This window comes from Melopsittacus undulatus, chromosome 6 (assembly GCF_012275295.1).
Source record: "Melopsittacus undulatus isolate bMelUnd1 chromosome 6, bMelUnd1.mat.Z, whole genome shotgun sequence".
NCBI lineage: Eukaryota > Metazoa > Chordata > Aves > Psittaciformes > Psittaculidae > Melopsittacus > Melopsittacus undulatus.
Window position 1 is genome coordinate 59,376,329 of NC_047532.1, and position 18,167 is coordinate 59,394,495.

Here is an 18,167-nt window from a genome sequence, read left to right on the forward strand (position 1 = left end):
CATAACTTGGACTCTCTCTCTCCAATGTAATCACACAGTCTATGTTTACAAGTGGGAGTGAAGAAGCAAGGACAAGCAGAGATGGTAGCACAGATCAGAGCAGCAGTGCTGGCCTGGAGCTGTGAAACAGCTGGAGCTAACCATAGAAGCTACAGAATCCAGGAGAGCCTTGAGACAAGAAGAAAAAACAGGCAAGGCTCCCCATCAAGCAAAATTCCCACTTTCCCATACCTCTCATTTCAGGAAGGGATGTTAGCCAGCAAGCTATCAGAATGTGTGGAGACAGCAACCCTGGGACCCACCTCGGATCCACACACTCTTAATAGCTTATTATAAGAGAAACCAAGGAGCCATAAGACATGCTAACAATATGCACGTTTCCCACTGAGACATATCAAACCCAAAATAATTTAGGTCAAACTGTCACAAAATAGATTCCAAATATTTCAGTTTGCTAGGTTACACAGAGATTTTTCCTCTTGGGTCACTTTGGCACCAGCTGATGGTGGCCTGTGCATGACTGGTGACACAGAGAATGTGAAGGTAGGTGTCACATTGTGCATGGGTCACCCGCTGCAGCATCTTCTTTTCCAGTTACCACAACACAACATGAGAGATGCTGTCCAACCATGAAGCCTTGCCCAAGCAGGAGACTCAAAGTAGGATGCAGCCAAAATAAGAATTTCCATGAGGCTCTTGGCAGATGCTCAGGAAGATTAAAGTGAATATTAAATTAACCCACAAAGTATTTTGAAATTCTGCTCCATTTTTTGCATATATTCCTTAGCTGAAAAAATTGGTTGGTTTTGTTTTTAAAAAATTTAATCCATGTGGCAAATAAACATTTTAATATTATTTCTAACAGAAAGCAAATTCCCTGCTTTGGCTAGCTAATGAACACGGAAAATGACACAGGAATATATCCACTCCAGAACTGTGAAACAACGGGAAAGATTTTTGCAAGTTCCTGCAGGAAATGGGAAGTCATGCAAACTGAAGATGAAGTCAGTGATCACCATACATAAGCAAATCAAATAAAGGCAGAAGATCATATTGCTTTCAATAAACTTAGCAACACTCCTATAGTCCCTAGAGCAAGCTAGTATTAATTTTTGCTAAAAATAAACTTCAAATACACTAAAACACTCTGAGACACTTTATGCTTTCATAACTAACAAAATCAGTTGTTAGTTTTAAACTTCCCAAACTTGTCAGCACAAATAGCATTGTGGCATTCCAGCTTCACTGTTTTCAGCAACTGCCTACCAGATCAGCCTGAAAATATGATGCTTTCCTGAAAGCATCAGTCCTTTATAGTTCCCCTTGTGAACTAAGCCTCAAGTTGTTTTTTTTTTCCCCAGTTTAAATATTCTGGTATATCTACTGGATCTGTCCCTAGGAAGTACATGGTAGTTTCATCTGTCTCAGAGGAGCACCATAAGCAGTTTGTTATTGACTCTTTAAAAACAATTCATTTTTTAAACCATGACTGTAATATCCTTTCAAATCCATTGTATGGAAAGCCATTTCTCCTCCTTCAGCTTTGAGCATATGCTGAGCAAAGACATATATTTATTCAGGAGATGTCATTTTAACACAGTCACTTCTCACAGTAAATTTACCTTCAAAAGCAGTACTTCCACTGAAAAATATTCTTTCCTAACAAGATTAATTATACTTACTCTTGGGCCAATTCCTCCAATAGGTCCAGCTGGTCCTACTTCTCCCTAAAAGAAATCTGGACTTGAATAATCTTGACTGCAAGTCTAGCTTTAAAAAAGAAAATCTGCAGATAACTGTTTGCATTTATTGTGCTACCTTTAATTTGCTTCATATGTGTTTGCATGAGTCCAAATCTGACAGAAACACTCTAAGAGAGACTAATCTGAATTCAGACAAATTCATGAGCCAGAAAGCCATGTCAAGTGTATAAGAGAAGAAATAAGACACTGTGCCTCTGCTGTAGAGTGCACAGGTAACAGTTATGCTTGATGGGGAACTGCAGTGTTAACTATTCAGGGTTCAGTCATTACACAGTTATATTAAAGCATAGATTTGTATCAACGCCATGCCAGCATGGCAGGCTGTGATCATATGACAGGTCACTAATCCCCTGAATATGGAAGAGTTTCTCCAAGTTTTGGAGGAAGTGGTAAGCAACCTTTTCAACTGCAAGCAATAGGAAACCGAGGAATTAAGAAATTGTATCTGCAGCTTCCTGGCTTCTAACTAAACAGTTCACTTTGCCACTGGTAGCTTTTAGACTAAGAGACACGAGTTTTTAAATTTATGATGATGGATTGAGAATACTCAATAAATCTGTAAGAGGAAGATCCACCTTCAGCAACAGGATTCTGTTTACTTAAGTTTATGATACTGTAATTAAAGTGATATATAGTTCCTATCCCCATACCACCACCACTACCACACCTCCTCCATCTCCCCAGATTAACTAAAACCACCACATCCTACTCTGGACACATATTATCTGAAATTCTCCTAACATAACAAAAATAAATGACAGAATGGAAGCCCTGTAAGGCTGCTAAAATCTCTGCAAAACCCACCAAAATGCAGAAGAAACTTCAAATTTTGCATGACAATACCATCAACACCTAACCATTGTTGTCTAACCCCTCACAACCTTCTTTTAAACATAATCTCTTGATCAGGTAATTTTCCATCTTACCTCAAGTCCTTTGGGGCCTTGTGGCCCTGGAGGCCCTCGGTCACCCAGAAGCCCCTAAACATTCAAACAAACACAGTGAGAACGTGTATCAACTAACTAGTTTCCCTCTTCTTACAAACCTGGACAGAAATGTAAAAATCAAGAAGCAGAACTCACTTCTTACCATTGTTCTTAGGATTTCCCTGAGGAAGCCAGGAGAAGATGCAGCAAAATTTCAGTATCTACTGGAAAACTATCTTACTAAGTTCTACTACATAGACTATTTCAAAGCTTTTTCTTTTGTTATTTTGAAACGGAGGTAAGAAAATATTGAAGCTTACAACAGAACAATTATTTTTTTTCTGAAGATGTAAAGCACACCAACATATTAAGATTAAAGCAGAACTAATATTACTCTTAACAGATCTTTCATTTAGGTAGTCTTTAGCATAACATGGGATGACAACAATGCAATGGAAATGAACTACAAGGTGAATTTAGACTACTAGCTTGTCCAAAACTACTTGTGATTTTAAGCCTCTACTTTTCTGCAAGAATTATACTCAGATTCCTGAAGATAAAGCACCTTTTCCTCGGCCAAATCTGGGTTTTCATGACTGCTCACAGCAACATTTTCAAAACTTTTTTAAAATGACTTTGCAGCTAGCAGTGTGCAAAAATCTCAGTCATCCCAACTGCAATGGTAGTAATTAGGAAAAGCACTTGACTTGGTGTAGGAAAAAAACACCACCTGCATAAACCTATTATAAATGTTCTGGGAGAGCTAGGCTTAACAATATCAGATAAAGCAACAAGAACAAAGAAACTGCACTTTGGGAGAGATATGATTAGCCTCTGAATAAAGCAAAGGTGGGAAAGTCCCAAGTGTAAGCCTTATTAATAGCCTTCTAATGAAGCTGAAGTCTAGACAGAGGTGCAGGCATTGGTCCAGTAACAGTTTACTTAGCATGCCAAATAAAATGGAACAAACAACTTCAAGGTTTTGAGTTTCACCAGAGACATTATCAATCTGTGAAGGACTGGGGTGGACTGCTGCTTAACATACCACCACAAAAGTGACAGGAGAGCTTTTAGTAGCACTATGTAATATGCTTGTGTAGTCAGTCATAAAAACTTTTCATTGACAGCACTGATGGTTCATTCTAATAGCAAAGCACATGAAAAGATGCAGCTTTCAGTATAATGTAACTGCACAGTGGGAATGGCAGCAATACTGCTACTGCACAAACCATTCCACTGCACTTAACTGGAAAAATGTCCAAGACTGTAAAAATAATATTAAGAGCAAATGAAATTTCCATCTTCCCTTTGAGGTTTCAGGCAACAAAAAGAAAATGAAGGTAGTTATTAGAAGTGCACCAAAGGGTCTGGAAAAAGCTTGGGGAGTCAGCAAATGGGGGTATCCTGTAATTCACAAATATAACTTCCCAGTTGACCATCCCTTCCAGAACTGGTGAAACTCCTAATAGCCACTTCTATCAAATATGTTATCCAAACAAAAATGAGCAGCGAAAGGAAGTTCTCAACTAGTTCCACAGCACAACACATGCTACTGGAAAAATTAATTGTAGTCAGCATCTTTTGACTCTTTTCCTCTCACTTTTCTCTGTTACAGAGCATGAGTATTTGCAAGAATAACATAGGAACCAAACTAAATTATTTCAGAACTTCTTAAAAACATTTTTATTCCACTTTTAAATGTGAGCCTTTTTTTTTTTAAGTAAGTGGTGGATCAAGATCAAACACCTTCTAAAACACTGTTTCCAAGCCCAGTAATGTGCTGTAGACCAAATTATGCAATGAATTCTTTGAACATTATTTCAGAGGTCAGATTTGCTGATTACTACACTAATTTAGGGAAAATTGACAATCCAGAACTTCCGCTGGTATTTAGAGACGGCTGATCACACTCACATAGCTTGAACTTTCCACCAAGAGGCTGAATTTCTCCCATGCCAGCTGCTAAAAAATAAAGCTTACCCAGCCTTCTTGGCTTTTAAAATAGTATTGCTTCTGAGATAGCATAAACAAAAACACGAGGAAAAGAGCAGCACAGTGAGAACAGTCTTCCAAAAATAAAAGCTGGAGGAATTTTTTTATAACTGCAGTCAACATAAGACAGCTGGAAATCCCAAAAGCCCAAACATATCCAATGTTCTGCAGCACTTCTCCCTTGGTCCAGGGAGCAACGTAAGAATTTTTCCAGTTTGCTAATTTTTCTTCTCAAATGTAAGCCATCAATTCTCCCTGATTAGAGCAGGATGTCTAAGCTTTTTGTCTCTAAGACCAAATGAATCTTGTTCAGCTGCAATTTCTGTATCAAAGCAGTACAGAGTCTTAAACTTTGTAGGCTACCTTTTAGTTTGGTTTTTTTTTTTTTTTGCTATAATCTGTAAAAAGGCAACAGATCAGTAATGTATGTATTAAACATCAATCTAATTCCATCACAATTATCTAATTTAACACTTGGGATATCATGTGCAATATTATCTCAGTGAAGAAACTGGGCAGCAGGGATGGGATCTCAACTACATCATACATCTATCAGCTTGGAGGATTAAATATCATCTGTAGTTCAAGAATTGTTGTATTTCTCCTGTTTCCTCTAGATCCTAGACACAATCTTGCATCAGAAGTTTTTTTAAGTGCCCTGGTAATTCAGAAATGCAGGAGCAACTGCCACTGCCATGGTCAGATAAAACTCATTCATATAAGGCTACTAATATTATACATACATGCACACAAACAAGTCAGCAAAACAATAAATCAGAACTGAAGAACAAGACCATACCTCTCTCTGGAAATGTATTTTAACTTCTCACCAGTTTGCCACATCAGATAATAATTTCGCAGCCTTCCTAGTAAATGCAAGCATGAGCTATTTTGCAACAAGGCTCTTGACACAGTTGAAGGATATGAGATGCAGAAAAGATTGGGTATGGCTTTGGCAACTGGATTATTTGAAATGTTCTCAAGAATTACTAACTTTGGCATGGAGGGATTGTTACAGTCTTCCAAGTACAAATAAGACTATTTTAAAACTATTTACTGCTCCCTGTCCTGTGTTTTCTTGAGTAGGCTGCCACTGAATTTCATGACTCCGTTCATGGGAACACTTGCAATTTCCATCTCTATTTATAGACAACTTGCATGGTTTGACTTTGGACTAATAATATTGTTGGTCTTGCACAGTTCTTTTGCTTCACCAGTTTCTGTCCTCTGGCTTACAAAGCTCAAAAAGTCCCTTCATTTTTGTAGGATAAATAAGCAGCCTCTCAGAATACAGTCATTCAAGCATCCTTTCCTGCATCTAGTCCCACCTGATTGAGTTCTTCTGAAATACAAATGCCCAGAACTGTGTGTACTACTTAGATAAAGTCTTCTTGTGCTTCGCGCAGTGACACCTTGCTTCACTTAATTTCTACTTGCCTTATTGTGCTTTTACTTCGGAGAGATTTGGCAGTGTCTTTCCTTCTTGCCAGGTACAGAGTGCTAAGTTTACACTAGGATTTATTACTTTTGTCCCTGCATGTATCAGTCTGAAGTAACAGAAGTGAGGTGAAATAATACAAAGTACAGTTTTTAAGATCATCTGAAGATGTTCAACTCTTTCATACACAAATTTCACTCCATGATACTTGCATCTGTAAGAATAGCCACAGGGCTGCTGAATGAAGAATTTAATTGGTACTTGTCTTTCAACAAGTAGCCCATCTTTAGATACCATTAAACCGTCTCCCTCTGGGTTAACTTCTGACCCATATGCACTTTTGTACTATTCTCTACCTTTCCCATTCTAAACAAAAAATACCATCATGTGCTTTTATCCAAAGTTTCACTGAAAACTCTAGATATGTGAATTATTGACCAAGATTGGTCTAAAATAATTAGTCTACTAAAGAGAAGAGGCTAAATTAATTTGGCACAGTTATTTTTTGGTAGATAGTTTTATCCATTATTACTGTTATTTAATCTGGTAGGTGAATTTTACCCATTTTTCCACATTTTTCGCTATTATTTCTTTCTAAATCTGTTTTAAAAAAATCTGTATGACTCAAGTGAGACTATAGAGATCTGCCTTTGGCATGCATTTTACTTAAACATAGGTGCTACTTACTAGCTACACAGCATTTTCACCAAATGACCTTACACTTAACTTGCCAGTACAGGCTTCCATCTAACAAAGGATAATTTTACCCTCATAACAGCGTTAAACATCAGATTAACTTTGCCATATAAACATCTGAGGCAAAGTATTTGTATTTTGACAGTAAGATTAGCTTCTAAAAAAGCCAGTGTCCATCTCTCAGAGCTTTTCCTCAGAAATTGTACTGTTTATTGTTAACATAAAGAAGTTTTCAAATAATCTTACCTTAGGACCTTCAGGGCCATTTAATCCAGGTACACCAATATCTCCTGGAAAACCCTAAAGAAATCATACGTACAAATGATTTCTAGAGTAGGAATGTTTCCAATATACTTGTTTTGATCCTGTTAATTCACTTCACAAACCTGAATCACAAAAAAACCCAAAAAAATAAATTTGTTCTACCATCCCCAAAATGTCAAAATCTATTAAGTTACCTTGAAAGGCCTTGGATGAATGACAGATTTTTAGGGAACTTTCATTAAACTCAATTTAGCAGATGTCAGTATGGGTTTCACTTCTCTTAGCATAAGACTTTTTATGCATTAAGTAACATGTGAAATTAAACTATTAGATTGGTCTTGATGTACAAGAACCCCCTGCACAGAGCAGTCAGCACCAGGTTCTGTACTCATGCACTCAACTGTGTTTTAAAAAAAGCTTAGAGAGCAGCTGAAAGCCTTTAATCCTTGGCTGCACTTCAAGGACAAGATCAGTGCACAATTAAGATAAGGGTAGAAAGTTTTTTGCCTCTAAATCAGCAGGTACTAATCCAGGTCTGGCTGGCAGTAAATGAAGATCACCAGCTTGTAGCATTATTCAGAATAAGCCTTTGTTAAATACTGTGTGGTGTAGGTCCAGCTGCTGAAAAAGCGAATATGCAAAGAAAATTAATCGACTAAGATTATGATCCCAAGACATCTGGCCAGTAGGTACCGAGAGGGACACCGTGAGGATGCTTCTATGCCAGAGGAATACAGTGTTACAAGAAGATTGTTTTTTAAAGAATTAAGTGTATTTTAAGGAAACAAAAATAATGCAGCTAAGCATTATGTATTACAGTAGTGAGTTAAATTTCATAAACTTTCAGCAAAGGAATGTAATCTTTTTATTTGTAGGCTAAAGGAAGCATTGGTAAATGACTCTCAAGTTAGCACAAGGCTCAGTCACCTGTCAAGATAGTATGTGATTTTGTTATTTTTATAAACTTTTAAATGTCATTAAATCTTGGCTATCTGAAAATAGAAAGACTGCCACTGAAAAGTTCTTCCTCTGACTAAAATATTTATTACTACATCTGTGCACATCCATCACCTAACACTGGTAAAAACAAGCTTCCTTCCTCCTTAACAGAAAATATTTGTAAATGAAAAATGGTAAGCATCATTCTTTGCATGCATACTTTTCCAATAATGGAAATGAAAGCATCTTACAAGTTCAGAACAATTTAAAGAACATCTCATAACTTCCAGAGTGAAATTATCCCTGGCACCCTTCCAAAAGTGCAGGCTAATACATGTCATCATTAAAGCTTCAAGAGTAATTTTTTAGGTTCTCTAAGCAGGAAAAATGTATTAATAAAAAGAAAAAAAGCCTCACTGTGGATCATAGTTAACCATACTCTTCTTTGAGAACAGCTGAGCTTCAAATACAGGCAATAATAATTTATGATTATTCATAATTAGCTGACATCAATCCCAAAAAACTTTACCAAAAGGATAAAGAGAAATCCAACTAAGCAAGAAGTTGAGAAGAGGACATTACCTCACCCTCAACTACCACATCATAATAAAATTTGAGAAGTATTTAGGCTATGACTGTTTTTACTTGTAGGGCTTTCTTCTGTTTGCTTTCTATAACCTGTTCTTAACAGGATGAAGAGAGACTTCCAAGTAGAGATTTAGATGGGGTGCAAGTATTTTAGGTGTTTGCATATATTAAGTAAAAAAGTAAATGTATAAACAATACTGAAATAGGATTTCTTTAAAAAAAAGCAGACAAAATGCAAACAAACCCAAACCCCTCCAAAACCCCAAGATTCAGCACTTGAATGTTAACAACTACTAAAGCAAACCACTGAAGAGTAAAAAAGAACTCACCTGAGTTTTCAGAATAAGCAGAACCACCATAACAGCATTTCACAAAACACCGTGGTGGTAATTTCTTTTTGCCATTAAGTAGTAACTAATAAAGCTGTGCAACAGCTCAGTGCACCTCTAGGTGGCACAGAGCATATTAGTCACATGTGCCCAAGTCCGACAACTAAAGCTTGACACCTGACGTACTCGGTTTTATCAGCCTACATTTATATACAGTTCATAAGTGGATTTTTTAAATCTGACCACACTTATCCACTGAAATACACTTAAAAGTTGGGATAATTCTTTGGAAGTTGCTAAAACCCATTCTTTGTTCAATTTGTTTATTTACAAAACTTAGATAGGTACCAAGGGGTGGGTTTTTCTATACATCTGTAAATCTCTAACTTTCTAATGTGTAAAGAAGTGCTAAATGCTTACCCAGAGACATTTCCCTTATGGCAATAAGCATTCCAGAACACAATCTGTCAAGAAAAATGTCTATTTATATGTCTTATAATTCTTCTATTATTATAAGGAAAGATGTCTACTTTATTTGCACAATTACTCCTAGAGGTAATTCAGTAATACTTCCCCCATCCCTGGCAGTGTTCAAGGCCAGGCTGAATGGGGCTTGGAGAAACCTGGTCTACTGGAAAACATTCCTGCCTATGGCAGGGGGATGGAACTAAGTGAGCTTTAAAGTCCTTTGCAACCCAAACCATTCTATGATGTTATGAGCTATGAAATACAAGCACTGACAAGAACTATCACAGTTAGAACAACCATGAGCTTTTGAAACCTTTCCACATTAGGCAAAGTGTTAGGATGGAGAGGGCTATTAGCCTGAGAACAGTATTAGCAATTTATTCAAAAGTATTAAATCTTCTTATTTTTTGTCTTTGCTGTTAAATTGGATTTAGTCGTTTATTCTGAAGCATTACCACAGAGAAATGCAGATGTTATGGCAATATTAGAACACTATTTCCAAGTGCTGAAATGAATAATCACATGAATGATCCAACTGTAATAATCCAGGACACAGCCACTTGATTCCAGAAAAATGAATGAAACAGAAGGAAGCTCTTAAACATTTCAGCAATGGTGCTCGCCATTCAGATTTCGAGTACTTAAGTCGTATACATATCTACCTCTATCTGAATTTGCCAAAACTTACTCAGCTTCCTGTGAAGCTACTCCAGATTAAAAATTCATTATTCTTCCGTAAGTGAAAGGCCAGGAGATCAATGTATAGTTTCCAGCTTCAAAGTAATTTTTAGCAGTTGCTATCTGGAACCAAGCATCACTCAACATTATGACTTCTATTAAGGGAATGCAAGGTGTAGATTCCTATCTTCCCAACAGCCAGAAGCCTGGGACCTGACAGTTACAAATAATTTTCAAACTCATGCTGCAGATGTGGCCTTTTGCCAGCAAAGCACTTTAGAGTTTGTCTAATAAAACTAGAGGTGGTGTCACAAAAAAGGGAAATATTAGCCATCTCAATAAAAATGCACTTCAACAGTGCTGTAAAAGTGTTGCTTTTTGAACTGAATACATTTAAATCTAAAATTAACATATTTATTGCTTCATTTACATATATAATCTTTAACAAAAAATGCAGAGATAATGAAACTGTTAATATGTCACGGCATGACTTTTTGTCAGCGCCTCAGAGATGAGGGATCTGCAAAAGTTGCTGCTTTCCTTTTGTTTTTCTGTGTGGCTGCTAACATGGAAGCAGAGTATCAGAAATGTTTGGAAATTACACTCCATTTCCACTGGGAATCCTCTTTTATTTGCAGAATCCCACTCACTCCAACCTCTTTCCACATGACATTTTCAAGCACTGTTATTCACCACCAACCCTCCTGATCTTTAGCTCCTCAGCAGCCCTCAATGAGATCAGGACATGGGTGCTGGTGGAAGAGTACCACAGAGCAAAAACCTTTCTACAGACTGTGATAGTGCCTTCAGTTGCCAAGTTTCCCTGCTCAAATATTATTTCATTCAATCACATGCTGTGTTTCACTGGAATGAGAATTTAAAATGAATTTTCAGAAGCAATACTGACTGAATGCAGTCAGTGAACTTCAAAGATGCCTGATTAAGTGCTTTATTACTAATTATTACCAACTTATAAAAGGAAGATTCCTTCATAAAACTACAAATCTCTCTAAACTGAGAAAACAAGCTGTGATTTTGTATTCTCAAATAAGTGTCTATTATTCTTCTGAAAACTCATGCTATGCAGAGATAGAATTCAATTAATCTATTTTTTCTCTACACCATTTTAGAAATGTTAGTATTCACACAGTGACAGGACTTTGCTCTTTGCCATCTGTACAAGTGCATGACAACTCAATAATGTACCAAGTACAGTGGAAAACAGTAAGGAAAAAGAAAAGATTTGAAATGAGCTTTATTCTATGTGTGCCAATTTAGCCAAAGTTGAATGCCAGCATTTGTAAAGGGCAGAGACAAAACTTCAATTTTTTTTTGGTACAAAACTTCAATTCTGATTTCAGGGAGGGCGGAGGAAGGAATCTAACAATACAAATTACAACTGTACAATTGTAATTTGTCAGAGAACATTAAAAAGGGCAATCATGGATTACAGCATACAATACTGGAAAGCTTTGCAATTTACTGCTGCTAAGATGTCAGTGAAGCTGACGGTGCTTCGTGCTTTTGTCTAAGAGCACATTAGACAAATATAGCAGATCTGTTCAGCCACGCTTGCTGAAACAAGTGACTGATTTTCTTGTGAGACACTTGAAGTCACCAGTTTTCCAAATGTGATGCATCATGCCATGAAACTTTCTATTGCATCTACATATTACATGAAATAGACATTGGAATGATCATATTTATAAAAGTAGTATCTACTTTATAGGGTGAGCAAGTGGCTGGTGATTCACCTGATGGACCAGCACAGCAGCACCAGCCACCAACAAGCATTTTAAGGAGCAAGTCTCGAAGCATTCTAAAAATCTACAATGGAAAAAATGTAAGAACTTTGGTAAGAACTTCAGTGTAGACCCACTCCAAGAATCTGGCAGGATTTCCAGAGGGAGCTTGGCATCAAATATTCCTAACTTTAAACCTTAGAAAAGAGACTAATAACTAATAGTGATATAATCTTTGTGGAAGATTAACTAAGTTCTCTTGCAGAAGGATTATTTCAGTTTACATTGCTTCTACACTGCTAACAACTGCCTGCCCATACAGATCAGACCACATCAAGACTTAGGCCAGACTAAAAAAGTAAGGCAGAGATTCCAATTTATTTGCAGGACTACTGTTTCTTCTAAGACCAACACCAAAATCCAAGAGCCAAACACTGCAAGTATTAAAAAACAAACAAAAGCCATCTAAATATAAACTGGGCTTATTCTAAGCAGATTCAGAACATTAGGAGTTAAATGATGCCATGGTAAAGCAACACAAAGTTTTGTTTATCTGCATGTCACTTCGTTTGTAGTGAAGACTCACCACAGCTCTGCCTGAATAAGGAAAATCTCCAAAATTACAAATTCTATGAAAAGTACCTATGAAGGTCTGTGCAAACAGGCTAGGACCTAACAGTCACAGACTGCACTATCATCATCACTATAAAAAATACAAACCCCGAGAGTGTCATACGAACAAGCACTGATCAACATTATTAAAAAGTTATGGTAAATTGACTACTTCTTAAAAATTAATACAGATTTCTGAAGATGGAACAAAAAAATCAGAAAGACATAGTCATGGCAAATAAAATTTATGAAAGGACCAGTAAAGAATCTCTGCAAAGCCAACCAAAAAGTATGAGCAATTCTACAAGAACAGTTCTTCAGATGTGTGCCAGAACATGCAACTACTTCAGCTATAAAATTGGCTTTATTTCTATATTTCCTTCAAGTCATTTGCACGCAAGTTATTTATGCAATATTGAAACAGAAAGCTACATTATCACTGCACTCATGGCATTGTTTGCATAACCTTGGAACATCATATGATAAAGAGAAACCATGCATTAAAAATAACAATGAGCAACTCAAAGCAGTCAATGATTCACTTACAAAATATGTGCCTTTTTGATTGTTTAACTATTACTTGAATGTTTCCTTTTCCTTTGTAATCCTGTTGCCATGGGCATGAAACATACCAGCTGAATCCCATATGAGTACCTTCCTGAAAGAATAAGCTAAAGACCACAGATCAAAATACTGCACAGATGAAAAGAGTTCTATTGAAGATAATGACTAACACTCCCTCTGCTCCAGATGAAACCTATTTATGCTACTCAAGAGCACATCTGAAGGCACATCTGAAAGAAACTATCACCTTCATTCTTTGGGGATAATTAAATGTGATTCACAGAGCAAAATCTAACTATAAAATATTCTGAGTACATGTGGAAGCCTGTTAAAACCTTGTCTAATTTCATTCACGTTAACAATAAGCATTACGCACTTCATCGTACTCAGCAAGCACAGGCGTTGTGGGTTCAGTCAGACAAGCTCACAAAATCTACAATCCTGAGCCACAGAAGGAGGCAGCTGTGGGCAGCATGCACAGGCTTTGTGCTTTTTTCATTCTAAATCGAGGGCACAAAAATACTCTCTCCTCATTGACTAAAACATATTGGCTTATTCTGAAAATACCATCTTGTGTTGCTACAACACCTTTCCAAGTGAGTTTTTTCCTCAATGAGGGCTCATCTCCAATAGGAAAGTGTGTTCTTTAGGATTTAGATGAGCTGTAACAAAAAAGGAAAAAAACCCAGTAATTTGTTCTTTAAAGATCAAAGACTCAAAAAGGGGCTCCTACTTAAAAGTAGAGATATAGAGCCTTGGTTTGAGAAGACATGATATCGAGTTACTGTATCTTATACACCCAGAACAATCATCATTGCTAATACGTCTCTTCCAGATATATTTAAAATAATAATAATAATAAAACCAAACCAACAAAAATCTACAATCCCCAAACAAAACAAATCAACCAAACCAACAATCAAACCACACACACACACCAAAAACCCCAAAGAAAAACAAATGACAACAAACCAAAATCAAGCCCCTTCCCCCCACAAACCATCCTTTGGAAGAGGCTGATTAAAAAGACAAATCTGTTTTTTTGCTTCATCTCTCCAGCAAATATATGCATGTCTGCATGTGCGTATGTCTTTCCTGTATAGTCCCCAGCATTTTTTCCAATAGTGCATAGTATAAATGCAAAAAAGCACTGAAACTGAACAATGCAGAGTCTTGTGTTTCTCTGCAGACTTCCATAGTACCATACAGCTCTTAGGAAACTGCACTGCTAGATTCGAGTAGCTGGCAATGCTTCCTATGTAATTAGTGTTTATTCTTTGCATTCCTTGCAAATGCAGTTATTTTGTAAGAGATAAATATATGACCAGGCTTGGAAAATCTCATTTGTAAACATGCTGTAGAATTCATGAATGGAAATGTGCCCGAGAAATCACATGAGCCTTATTCAATGTGTAATCCACAATCCACAACACCTTTATTCAAAAGACAGCAACTCCTAATCATATAGGCAAATGAGGAACTACTTTGTAATCAAAGAACCTGTATATTAATATTTTACATTAAAAATTGAGCTAGACTCTTTTGTACTTTATGCAGGAGAACTCATCAGTTATGACTGAAAAGTATTTTCTAATTCAACTAAGGTAACAATCTTTTGTAAAGAAAAAGCCATTTACCTCTGACTTTTGTAATTTAGAACTAAATGACATTTAATTTACCTCTATCAAGCAGTTTCTTACCTCAGGTCCTGGAGGACCCAATGGCCCCTGGGATCCAGGATCTCCAATTTTCCCCTTGAAAAAATCCAAACAGTTGGAATTTTGGCGATAATTATTTTTTTAACAACAGATTGTTATGAATATTTTAAAAACACCTATCAGAAAGCAAGCCAGCAAGTGTTGAGATGCCTTTTACACTTAATAGGAAGTCACAACTTAGGTTCAGACAAATAAATTGGGAGCTTTGGGATTGTCCAAACAGTCATATAAAACTGCCTTTAAATATACAGCTGCTTTCAGAATTAAATCGCATATTATTTAGAAGTCCAGAAAGTAACTATTATCAGTATCGGTTTACATACCTACATACATGGTTTAAGTACCCAATCATGGCCAAATAAATGGCAGTTTTGTCACTGAGAATAGCAAAATTAGAACCTATCTAGGTTATAGTGACTCCAGTATATATGAATACTGACACACCAAAAAACTGACCAAAATAATTCTCTAAATTATCTACTTTTCCAGTTTGCTGCTGCCATAACTGAGTGTTCCTTGAGTAAAATTAAAGCCTCACCTGGCAAATATGTTTAAAATTTTAAATGTAATGATTTTACTGGAAATGCACTCTGCAAAGTTAAACATTATATTACTTGCAGGACTGAGGCCTCATATCTTAATTTAACACAGGTCAAGAAGTTGGGTGAATTCAGTCTGTGCTTAAAATCCACAACTGTTCAAGAAGAGGCTAATCCACATGCTTATCTTCAAATGAAAATGCTTATTTAAAGGCAAAAAGGCTGAGTTTTTCCACCTAAGCCTAAGCAAAACTGTGAGTTTTTTTGCAGGATTAGTGTTGGTATTATAAAGTCTCTGGGACAAAAAGTATTTTTTTAATTAAGTGTCTATGACATTCATGAAGTCTTAATAGGTTTATCAGATAGTGGCTTGACTGTGCATAAGAAAATTGAGACTGGAGCAATTAATTCCTTAACAGTATTAAGCATTGGCTGCTTCTAATTATACACCAAAAAGAGGCAGATAGCAGTGGCAGCACATGCAGTGTGGGTATAAGATACAAAGAAGTATCAAATATAACAACAACATATAGTGATATATCAAGAACAAAAACTGATGTGCAAACTTACTGGGGGTCCTGCCTTTCCTCTGATCCCTGGGGGTCCTGGTAAACCAAGAGCACCCTGAAAATATAAAGCTATTAAATACACATGAAAATGTATTGCTACGTTATTTTGGAAACAAAAGACTGCTACACCTTGCCACCTGAAACGGATTTTGAAATAATTCTGTGGGATAAGAAATGTTTTCTAACATTCAACTCCCATCAAAAGAATTCTCACAGGATGTGCTATTTCAGTGACTTCTGATGTACTAGCCAAAGATGAAAAAAGATATTTATACAAGTTTCATGATATGAAGGAACATGCCAGACCACATGCTGCTGCTAACCACAGCTGGTCCAGGTGAGCTGCAGAAGGGAAAAATATCTTTTATAACAGTTTGTTAGCATGTTTCAGATCATACCATAATTCTTTTCTTGTTTGATGCATCTCTGAGCACAGAGATAAGCTGCCAGAATTCTGCCCACACCCTTTACTTGTCTTTGTTCACTGCTTTCCATAGCTAAATTTTAATTAGCACAACATTTCTTAAGAGATATTCAGCGGTATCCAGTAACTTTTACCACTGCATTCTGCTTTTATGCAACTCACCTGTTGCATTTTAAGAGACTCAGAAGCCTGACAAAGTTGCTGAAATAATTTTATAAAAGAATGCAATTATAAATTACCTTGTCTCCTGGGTACCCTTGGTCTCCTGGCTCTCCTGCAAGGCCATGTTCACCCTAAACAACATATTATTTTATACATACGCATTTATGTGCCTTAAAATGTGGTAGTTATCAAAACTAGAGAATGAGGAAGACTAATTCAATGTTTAGTATTTAAAGTAACACATATCTTTGGATAACAATGCAAGATGTTCCATTGAAGCACCCCCTCCAGGAAACCCTACAGACACAGCACTGGGTATTGTTATGCCCAGTAGTAAGTGCTCCGTCCAGAAGTAAGTTTGTCTAAAGTACCCAATCATGAGACTGAAATAGTTTCAAAAACCAAAAATTAGATGAGAAATCTAAAGGAAAAGGGAAGACTTGGCTAAATACATTATTGTGCTCAAGATTTAATGAAAGTAGTCTGAAAGAATTATACTTCTCTAGAACAATGGAAATATTTAAATCACCTTATCACCTTTCATTCCAGGCTGTCCCACACTCCCTGGGAGACCCTATTAAAAGGAAGAAAACAAAAATCCAATGCTTGTCTATAATTTAGAAAGCAGATTAGCCACCAGGCTGTGTGATTGTTTAACACCATACCATGGGCCCTGGAATTCCTGATGGTCCACTCGGTCCTGCTGGCCCAATGCCTCCCTATGAGACAGCAAAAAAGGTGACTACATTAAACATTAAATGAAATGGAATAACTTGAAGACTAGTAACAGAATATGACACTTTCTGCACCTCAGACACAAACCAAAACCATGTGCAGGCTAATTTCTTCAGGAAAAAAGTAGCTATATTATAAGCCCTCTGCCTTTACAGTTCCCAACCATATAAGCGGAAACACAAGAAACCAAACTTCCCTCTTTTCCTGTAGATTATACATTCAAGAAAAAATAGCAGTGCATTAGGCAATTCAGAATAAGGAAGCTTTCTTTTGTACTGCAGCTGCCCATTCAGTAGCTATTCCCTCTGTCCTCAGGGTTACATTGACATCACTACTCTGGATTCCCTCTGTCCTCAGGGTTACATTGACATCACTACTCTGGAAGCATCAAGTTATATGGTTTAAAAGAATTATTCTGCCATGAGTAGTGCCATAAAAAGTGACTTTTACTGGGATCTCTCAGTGACATCTACAAGTTAAAAAGAAATATCCCATGTGCAACCTAAGATCTAATAGGCACACTAAATTTTTCTGTTCTCGTGTGTCTTCAAAGCCTTTCTTGCATTGCTCCTTTCTGGAATATATATGGACAGAACTGGAAAAGAAACATGAACCAGAAATTGAGATAATTAAGAATCTTATAAGAACAACACACCAACTGCAATAATGTTAATGGAAGACCATAGAATGGTTAGTGTTGGAAAGGACCTTAAGATCACCTAGTTCTAACCCCCTGCCATGGGCAGGGATGGCTCACACTAGACCATGTCACCTAAAGATGATTAGCTAAAAATAAAAAATTATTTAGCAATAGTTAAAACTACATTACAGAGAGAAAAATCTATCTACTTGCTGCCTATTTACCTCAGGGGAAAAAAAAACCACACAGAAAAAAAAGGCAGTGTTATACCTCTATGGCTATGAAAGCATTTAGCAGCAAATACAAATATAGAAACCTTTTGCTTCTTGCTGAGAGCAACATGGAAAACAGGAGATGGAGACCTACCCATTTCCAGTTCAG

The 18,167-nt window shown here is 36.7% G+C and overlaps 1 protein-coding gene across 1 annotated transcript in view; it reads right to left on the bottom strand.

The window, feature by feature from the left end:
• COL24A1 (collagen type XXIV alpha 1 chain) overlaps positions 1 to 18,167 on the bottom strand; it is a 139,818-nt gene that overhangs the window by 67,556 nt on the left and 54,095 nt on the right. Inside the window, exons 15-22 of the mRNA XM_005148104.3 lie at positions 17,077 to 17,130; positions 16,941 to 16,985; positions 16,489 to 16,542; positions 15,827 to 15,880; positions 14,700 to 14,753; positions 7,062 to 7,115; positions 2,690 to 2,743; positions 1,683 to 1,727 (exon numbers count right to left, since the gene is read on the bottom strand). Coding sequence (XP_005148161.2) covers positions 1,683 to 1,727; positions 2,690 to 2,743; positions 7,062 to 7,115; positions 14,700 to 14,753; positions 15,827 to 15,880; positions 16,489 to 16,542; positions 16,941 to 16,985; positions 17,077 to 17,130 — 414 coding nt within the window. The remainder of the gene's footprint in view (positions 1 to 1,682; positions 1,728 to 2,689; positions 2,744 to 7,061; positions 7,116 to 14,699; positions 14,754 to 15,826; positions 15,881 to 16,488; positions 16,543 to 16,940; positions 16,986 to 17,076; positions 17,131 to 18,167) is intronic.